This window comes from Cupressus sempervirens, chromosome 10, assembly GCF_028749045.1.
Source record: "Cupressus sempervirens isolate cs-2001-9-10 chromosome 10, ASM2874904v1, whole genome shotgun sequence".
Classification (NCBI taxonomy): domain Eukaryota; kingdom Viridiplantae; phylum Streptophyta; class Pinopsida; order Cupressales; family Cupressaceae; genus Cupressus; species Cupressus sempervirens.
Genome location: NC_143127.1, coordinates 87,739,047 through 87,749,463, shown reverse-complemented (window position 1 = coordinate 87,749,463; position 10,417 = coordinate 87,739,047). Strand labels below are relative to the sequence as shown.

The window sequence follows — 10,417 nt, the reverse complement described above, 5'->3', positions numbered from 1 at the left end:
AATGAGCCCTAATTGAATTTGATTGGTGAGAAAACAAAGTTTTAACATGGCAAAAACTAAAAAACTGATAGAAAGAAGACAAGACTATTAACATGAGAAAGTCTTTTCGAATATTTTAAAATGAATGTATAGATGACATTGTTCGGATCATCTTGCAATTCCTTTTCATGATTTTAGAATTAGATTGGTGAGAAAACAAAGTTTTAACATGGCAAAAACTAAAAAATGGATAGAAAGAAGACAAGAATATCAACATAAGAAAATCTTTTCAAGTATTTTAAAATGAATGTACAGATGGCATTATTCAGATCATCTTTCATTTCCTTTTCATCATTTTAGAGTGATTCATAAAGAAGTGCATAAAAATTTATGAATGTATAGATGGGATTATTCCAATCGTCTTGCATTTCCTTTTCATCATTTTAGTCTTGATCCATAGAGACAAACATAAAAAATTCTCAAATCAATATAATAATTAATTTTTAGAAATTAAATATTTTATTTAATAGATAGAAATGTAAATAGGTAGAGTTTAACACAAGCGCAAAATTAAAGGTCGACTCGCAGTTTTACATTTGCCCTCATTCAGACCTGCCATAGCTTCACTGGAAAATGTAACGTATAGTCATCTGTGTTAATTATAGGTTGCACCTCATTTTTAACTAATGGATACGCATCAAGAAGACATTCTGGACATTCTTAGGCTTGTTGTGGAGACCAGGGATAGACTCGACCTTCTCAACAATGAGGAAAGCTTCAAGTTCCATGTTGAGCAATGGAAAAGTTTGTGCACTTATACATTGGATAAACTCTCCACATATATTGATAGAAGTGTGCAATACCTTTGTGGTGACGGTCGGAGTGACCGTGTGGAAAGAGCATGGAAGGAAGTATATCGTGCTAGGAAAGAAGCTGAAACATACCTCATACAATGCTCAACTAAAAGCTGCTAGGTCAAATGTTTTATACTCGCCAACACAGGTGAGGCCTTTACCCTGCACATGCATGACCTTGCTTGGTCTATTCTTTGCTTAGATTTAGCTCTTCTCTGCCCGATTGAAACATGGGAGGACAATACCCATCCTAATGAACTCCTCGGCAAAATCAGCGATTTCCTGATTGAAACATGGGAGGACAATACCCATCCTAATGAACTCCCCGGCAGAATCAATGATTTCCTGATTGAAACATGGGAGTACAATACCCATCCTAATGAACTCCCCCGCAGAATCAGTGATTTCCTTTCAGAAATGTGTGACTTCAATTTAGAACATTTTGGATTTAAGTTCCATGACTACTGGCGCCTCCTCATGGCTTGCAATCCTATGACTCCCAAAGTTTGGACTTCGACACAAAAAAATAAAATTAGGGTTTTACGATTCATGGAGAGAAAGCTATTACAATGCATCAAGAATGAATGTAAAATTGAATGTGCAGATGGTATACCTAGTTGGCTATAGATCCCTGCCAGAGATCTAACAAAAAAGAAAAAAATAGGAGAGGGGTCTTTTGGGACAGTGTACAAGGGGTCATGGCTGGGCAATAGGATTGCCATAAAAGACATTCCAGTTGATGCTCGTGATCTGTTTAACACGGAGACTAAAGTTCTTTCCAGGATAGACAACCCTTTCATCATCTAGTTGATAGGCACTTGTATCCAGGGAAGCCAGTGCTCTATTGTAATGGAGTTGGTCAAATCCAACTTGGACAGACTACTTACAAATACTGCAGGCAGGGCACCCCTGGCGCTCCTTATAGCGGTGGATATGATGCTTCAAATTTTGAGGGGAATGCAATTCCTTCATAGGCAAGGAATAATGCATATGGATCTGAAAGCTTCTAATGTTCTCATTGAGCCCTCTATAGTTCCAGAATTTAGGGAGCAAGGCTACGGCTGAGTTAAGATTTGCGACTTTGGAATGGCCAGTTTGAGATTATCCAGTTTTTGGTGTGCAGATCCCAAAGGGGCATGTTACTGGAGAGCACCTGAAGCTTTTCCCTTCCCAAATGAAGAAATAGATCAAGAAATTGATACCCTAAAGGAGTATACGTATAAAGCAGATGTGTACAGCTTTGCCATGACTTGCTATGAGATTCTAACAGGGGAGCAGCCATTCCTTGGTGTAAATCCCAAATATTTGTACCGAATGATTGTGCAAGGCAGAAGACTGAATCTGCAGCGGAGCTCATGCCCATCTGTGTTAGCTGATTTCATAGGAAAGTGTTGGGAGACAGATCCAAGTCATCATCCTTGTTTTGCACAAGTTTCTGCTTTTATGAGGAACATGAAGCTATTTTTACCGACAGAGAATGATCCTTGTATGGTCCTTAAAGAACCTATGATATCCAAGGAAGAAGCATTAGATGAAATTCTTGTAGACACGAAAAGGTTCTCCATAATTAGGGTTCTTCACATCGTCCCTATTAAGGTAGAAAGGTATGATTTTTAGCTCATGTCAAGATTATAGTAAATAATTCTACTGTGTCTACTGGGATTTTCATATTTCCCTTGAAACCCAGGACCTGTAGCACAATCATCTGAGATTTAAATTAAGGGATCTTCTAATGTAACTATTATCCTTGTTAGTGTAGATGTAAATGTGAACTAAACTAAAAAGGCGATATAATTCTGGATATCTGTTTTCTCTTCTAATGCTGCTTCCCTATATTCGGCTTGCAATTCATAATCTGATATACAATAATCTCGCCATAATTTCTCCCACCGCTCCCGACTTTACATCAAATCTGATTTTGGCATATCTTTAACTTGCCGTGTATTGCAATTTTCATAACCACCTCGCTTCACTGACTACTGCAGGAGACATTGCATATATATATGGGGATCACAGCGTACAGATTTCTGAGAACTCAGAGGAGTTCAATATTTGTCTTCTGTATGCTGTAGAATATGATTTTGAAATACTCTGCTTTATTTTCTTTATATGCTCTGTTCTCTTTCAGTAGTCTGTTTATGTTTTCATTACCTTGTAACCGAAACTCTAAAGAATGTTTGTCAATAGTAGCATTCACACCTATCCTTTTCCAAGACTTTCTAGCGCTAGCTCAGGATTCATTGAATTTTGTATTGGATTATGATATTTTAAAGTGAATCGAGAGTCGTAGCTGCTGACTTTTGCAGGTGTGCCATGAACTACTAAATTTCTCCTTGCAGAAGCTGTTGGAAGACTTGATGAAAATCCTTACACATAAATGGTCCCATTCATTTACCTAATAATGGTGCTCATAAGACTAGAAAATTATACCTAGATCAAGTTACGCTTGAAACTGCCATTACCCTAGTTTCTACATCTTCTCAGATACAAACAGATGTATAGCTTTTAAGACTCGCCAATACTGTCTGATCTCCTTTAGTTACTAACATGAAACCTTCATCATCTGCGTATATTTTAAGATGAGAAATTTTTTGAAGTAAATTAAATATTGGCCTGTGTTCAACACAACCCTTATTTGGATTTCTCAACTTGGTATCAGAACTTTAGTATTTTCAACTCGGTATCAGAGTGGTGTTTTTAACTGATATTATATCTGTTCATAAATTCTCCTACCATTTTAACACACCTCTCTTAATTTGTAGTCTGTGCTGCATATATATCACAATATGAAAGAAGTTATATAAAAGATTAAAGGCGAGCAATTGATAGGTTAGTTTTACGAATCTTTCCACATAAATATAGGCGCTCAGTCATAAAGAGAATCTCATAAACCAAGAATAAGCTTTATCAGGCACACATATTCAATTGAGAATAACTCCATGAAAATATGATGTAGTAAAAGACATTTCAAAATCATCTTGGATGAAAAGAATAAACAATTCAGCTCGATCAAAATTATGTGAACGTGATGAAAACAACATTTTTATTAATAATTATTGTGCATACTTGCTTTTAAGTGCAAAAGTATTGTCGTTAATATATAGGTGGTGTTTCTATTATAACAGAAGATACAATGTAAATGTGGCTCCGACAACGCTTTCAGAGGTATTGAATATACGAAGAGGTCACCCCAGTTTTGTTCAAAGGCATGAATGATCTTTTTTATCAGCCCACTCTTGTGTTCAATTACATGGAGGACATTTTGAAAATAGATGATCTTCTTCGATCCAGGGTGAAAGTCTTGGGAAGATGCAGCTTTGGGACTACATGTAAAGCTAGTACGCGTGAGTGTTCTGTGGTGGCCAAAATATCATCACAATTAGGAGAACTGAAGCATGCCAATGTAGCGAGTTTATAGGCTTATTACATTTGCAAAGGACAAGACATTCTCATATATAATTATCTTCCCAATTATGGCAGCCTCTTCTCTCTTCTACACAGTATGTGCACTTCCCTCCCACTCTTATACACCAATATTTCATGTAATGCTAATATACACATTAATATTTTTCATAATATTCTCAAAGCGATCTGCAGTGTCTTTTTCTTTCATTTTTTGAGTAAAGGCAAATAACATTGTCGTATGTGTTTAAGGTGGAAAAAAATTGTTGCAGTGGGACTGGCGAATGAAGATAGCAGCGGAAGCGGCGTTGGGGTTGGAATTTCTTCACGAGTCTGGAATAGTCCACAACAATGTGAAATCTTGCATTGTTTTGCTGGACTACAAAGGAAGTGTGTGCCTAGCAGAATCTTGTTTGACGGGTTTCGTTGAAAACACAAGCGTTACTGAAAATTCAGCAAAACTGTAGGAAAGCGGGAGAAATATATCGAAAGAATTAGACGTGTATAGTTTTGGAGTGCTACTCCTTGAACTTGTCACGGAGAAGGACCCCCTCATTTCTAGCACACATCTTCCCATGTGGATTCGCTCCATTGAGGAAGAAAAGTTGATTGAAGTTTTGGCTGTGAGTGAAAATAAACCAAGCATGTTGGAACTGCTTCACATAGCAATGCATTGTATTGATACCTGTCCCACGATGACTGAAGTCACCGAAATGGTTGTCAATTTGGAGGAATCACTAATGGCAGCACACAGAATATACATTCAATTATCAATCAAACAAAACCTAAAACTAAATATATTTTAATTTTCATTTATAAAACATATAGACAATGTTTTATGCAACTTTTTTCCATAAGGCCCCGTTTGGTTGGGGAAGATGAATTTGTCACATAACCAAGTTTTCGAAAACATGGTTTTGTGGTTTGGAAAGACAATGGTCCGTTTGGTTGACACGGAAGATGAATATACCATGGACCCCACAATATTATTAAAAAAACTATCATAAAATTCAAAACCTGGTTTTAATTTTGAATTCCACCTTTTTATTGGAAGAAACATCTTCCAATTTTTGACCAAAATTGGAAGATGAAATTGAAAACCAGGTTATAATTTTAACCAACCAAACGCCCATGTTTTTATGCAAAACTTGGTTTTAACCCTGATAACCTGGTTTTAACCTTGATAACCCGGTTTTGACCCTCATCTTCCAGCAACCAAATGGGGCCTAAGGTCTCGTATGGTTGGGGAAGAGGAATTTGGCTAAAAACCTTATTTTCTCATAATCATGTTTTCGAAAATCTAGTTTTGCATTTTGGGAAGACAGTTGGATCGTTTGGTTGACATGGAAGATGAATATACAAATCCATCTTTTGTGTTTGGTTGACATGGAAGATCAATATACAAATCCATCTTCTGTGTTTGGTTGCCAATTTATAAATTAGACTTGGAATGGAATTTGACTAGGAAAATCCCTTTCTTGCATTTGGTTGTTCATTTTTGAATTGGAATTGGAATTTAATGTAGATTTTTTAAATCTTCTTTTATTGTGAAACAAAAGTATTATAAACAAATACCAACATTCAAATAACAATGTGATTCTAGCAAAAAAAGTAGAAAACACTAGTGTTCCTAATATGTTCAAATTATGGATCTGATCAATAATTCAAAGTAACATATGTAGCATGAGATAGAAGATGGAAAAACAATATCCATAAACTGATGGGAAAGTACAATATCCATGATATGAATGGTGGTGTGAAAACACACCCTTTAATATTAAAACGTGGGGAAATCCACAATCTACACAAACAATATCAATGAATTGATGGGGAATAACAATATCCGTGATTTGAATGGTGGTGTGAAAACACATCGTTAAATGTAAAAATGCAAGGAAATCCACATTGTACACCCTTATGCCCCACATTCGACGAGCAACCCTCTCATATGTTGCTCAATCTTCCCATTACTATTTGTATTATTAAATGGTCAATCCTGCATATACAAACTAAATATGCTTGAAGAAGGAAAACCTGAATATTTTTTAATGGAATACACTAAGGAGTAGCATCAAAAATATTGACCATTTACAAACATGAATAGTAAACAATCATCACATAGCTCATTTTTCTATCAACATTTGTCATCTCACAATATCAACAAATCAAGATCAATCAGAAAAACACAAAAGAAAGACACTTTATCAATACTGTTGACAATCCTATTAGGAAGCACACATACATAGGAAACCAAATAGGGAAAAAAAGACAAGAAATGAAAAAATATCAAAGAAAATTAGGAATATACATATAACATGGGACAAAATCATGAACTGTGCAATCATCTACTAGAAAAACACAAAAAAAGCACTTTCTCAATACTTTTGATAATCTTGTCAGTAAGAACATACATAGGAAATCAAATAGGGACAAGAAGATGCAAAATAAAAACATATCCAAGCAAATTAGGACTTATAGATATAACATGGGACATAACATGAATTGTACAATCATCTACTAAAACACATTTCAATCAGTGCATATGCTCTCAAGTTCTACAACTGGGCATTCATCATTTGCTACTCTGTATATTCCACATAGATATAGTTCAATTATAGCTCTAACTAGCAATGAGTTCCAGTTTAGTGCTGTCATATATCAATGCAATACCATTAAACAAAGGTAACTCACCAACTAGAATTACTTCATATGCCAATCATGCCAATGTCAATGAAATGAACAACTAAAGTATGTAACAATTTAGTGCTATAATGAGTTCCAATTTAGTGTTTTCATTGATTCAATGCAATACCCCTAAGCAAAGTCAACTCACCAACTACAATAACTTCATATGCTAATTATGCCAATGCCAATGAAATGAACAACTAAACTATGTAATAGTTTGTTGTTATAATGAGTTCCAATTTAGTGCGGTGAGAGATCAATGCAATACCACTAAATAGGGCCAAGTCATATACTAGAATTATTTCAAATGCTAATCATGCCAATGCTAATGAAATGAACAACTAAACTATGTAACAATTTGTTGCTATAATGAGTTCCAGTTTAGTGTGGTGAGAGATCAATGCAATACCACTAAACAGGGCCAAGTCATAAACTGGAATTACTTCAAATGCTAATCTTGCCAATGCCAATGAAATGAACAACTAAACTATGTAATAGTTTTTTGTTGTAATGAGTTCCAGTTTAGTGTGCTAAGATATCAATGCAATACCACTAAACAGGGCCAAGTCATAAACTAGAATTACTGCAGATGCCAATCATGCCAATGCCAATGAAATGAAATGAACAACTAAAATATGTAACAATTTGTTGCTATAATGAGTTCTAGTTTAGTGCAGTGAGAGATCAATCATGCCAATGCCAATGAAATGAACTAAACTACGTAACAATTTAGTGTTGTAATGAGTTCCAGTTTAGTGTTGTGATCTGAATAGTGGGGTGAAAACACACTGTTAAATATAAAAATGCATCGTGAAAACACACCGTTAAAATGCCAATGAAATGAACAAGTAAACTATGTATTGAACAATTCCAATCATGCCAATGAAATGAACAAGTAAACTATGGATAGATCAAGTATGTATGGATCCATGCTAATCTTGGCTCTTATCTATACATAGTTCGTCTACACATAATACTATACTATACTAGTTCATCATTTGTACTAATAGAAAAGAAATGTACAAATATATCAATAGTTTACAAGGTCATAAACTATGGATAGATCAAGTATGTATAGATCCATGCAATATCATTAAACATAGGCAACTCATAAATATGAATTACTTCAAATTTCAATCATGCCAATGCCAATGAAATGAACAACTAAACTATATAACAATTTGTTGCCAGTCTACTTAGCAAAATAGTCAATATGTGCTCAATAATGGGTTCCACTTTAGTATTGTGAGAGATGAATGCAATACATTTAAACAAAGCCAACTCATAAAGTAGAATTTCTTTAGATGCCAATCATGTCAATGTCAATAAAATGAACAACTAAACTATGTATTGATCAATGCCAAGCATGCATAGATCAAGTATGTATATATCATAGTTAAAGTTCTGATTACTGTAGCAATATCAATGAAATGTAAAACTATAGCAATACTTTATGAGGTCATAAACAGAGCCAAATCATAAACTAGAATTTTTTCAGATGCTAATCATGCCAATGTCTATGAAATGAACAACTAAACTATGTATTGATCAATGCCAATCATGCCAATGTAATGAACAACTAAACTATGGATAGATCAAGTAAGTATAGATCTATGCAATACCATTAAATCGAGACAACTCATAAACTAGAATTACTTCAGATGTCAATCATGCATAGATCAAGTATGCATATATCATAGTTAAAGCTATGATTAAAAATATCAATGAAATATACAACTATAGCAATACTGTACGAGGTCATAAATAGAGCCAACTCATAAATTGGAATTTTTTTAGATGTCAATCATGCCAATGTCTATGAAATGAGCAACTAAATTATGTATTGATGAATGCCAATCATACCAATGAAATGAACAACTAAACTATGGATAGATCAAGTAAGTATAGATTCATGCAATACCTTTAAATAGAGAGAGCTCATAAAATGGAATTACTTCAAATGCCAATCATGCCAATGCCAATAAAAAGAACAACTAAATTATGTAACAGTTTGTAGCCAATTTGCTTAGCAAAATAGTTAATATGTACTTAGTAATGAGTTCAAATTTAGTGTTATCAAACATCAATGCAAAACCATTAAATAGGGGCAACTCAGAAACATGAATTTGTTTAGATGCCAATCATGCCAATGCCAATAAAATAAACTAAACTATGTAACAATTTGTTATTTGCTTAGCAAAATTGTTGAAGGTAGTAGTTACTAGCTAAAATATCTAAATTGAACCAAACATCATTGCAATCTAGTCCACTCTCTCTGTCTCATCCATCATCAAGAACCCTTTGGCTCTTTCATATTGAAGTACAAAGATGTCATGTACTTAAAAAAAATACCTCGACTTAATTTAGGGACAACTTTGAGAGTGGTATACATAGCACTCAAAACATTATCCTCCTAAGATTTATCCATTTTTATGATCTGAGGCTTACCGAGGCCATCTTTGAGTTCCTTCATAGTTTCACATATCACATCCAATGATGTAGCTAGAGTTGTCTTCTTCCTCTTTCCCCTCCTTGATGATGGTGGTGGAGGAGTACCTCTAACACTTGCACTTGACTGATTGGAATGATAAAACTCTCCATCCAAATCTGTTGGCTGTCAAGAGGTGTATCACAACTGGTATCATCTTCATCAAGCGAGTGGAATGCATCATTCATAGGGTTCCTTCTTCAGCATCAAGAGGCGTTGTAGCTGCGTACCCTTCAACAATGTCATTGCCAACAATTATAGCCAACTCATTGAAATATTGTAAGGGTGACCTCTTATACATTTTTGAATTTTTGAATTCTCTCCTCTACATGTAAGCAACATAAATAAATGGATTAGGTTGTTAGTCTTTCATTATTAAAATAAGAAGGCAATATTTTTTCAATCAAAAGAGTACAAAGAACTTGCCTTCAAAAGGTCATCCCACACAGAATCCTCAGCATCCATAGTTTGAGTTGCTTCATTCCAAGCAAACCCACATTTATTTTTCAAGTCCTTCATTAATCTATATCCTACTTTCCATGATTTCAGCTTATTCTTAAAATAATCTTGTGATAGATTCAAGTTCATCTCTGTATTGAATGTCCTCTCTATGGTGGTCCATGCTTCTTTAAAACCACCTTTAATTTTTTGTCTAAGATGAACTTGTTCGAGGAGCAAGTCTATAAACTCGCATTCCATCTGTTTTGTCCACATTATCTTCTTTGAAGAAGAAGAGGATTTGTTGCTCGCACTGATGGATCCATCCATATTGCTGAAACTAATGGGAGAATAAATCTTGCTCATACTAACAGGTTTGTTCATGCTCTTCATGAGCTCAATATATGCCATATTCTACAATTTTTGTTCACAAAGTATATATTGTTGTCATTGCTTTAAACATATTACAATTTAAACTAATCATATGATTGAAATTGAAAGTTGATGTTTTTTAAATTTAATGGAATGCAACAAGGAAAAACATCATTAAAATATGATTTTCAATGAATTC

General features: G+C 34.5%; 1 protein-coding gene across 1 annotated transcript; it reads left to right on the top strand.

Annotated features, from left to right (window-relative positions):
• The first annotated feature begins 568 nt into the window (after positions 1–568).
• Positions 569–4,890, top strand: LOC149532707 (light-sensor Protein kinase-like). Its single transcript, XM_089804537.1, has 3 exons — positions 569–2,437; positions 3,959–4,333; positions 4,488–4,890. The coding sequence occupies exons 1-2, from the start codon at positions 1,920–1,922 to the stop codon at positions 4,047–4,049; spliced, it is 609 nt and encodes a 202-aa protein (XP_089660663.1). The 5' UTR covers positions 569–1,919; the 3' UTR covers positions 4,050–4,333; positions 4,488–4,890.
• The last annotated feature ends 5,527 nt before the right edge of the window (positions 4,891–10,417 follow it).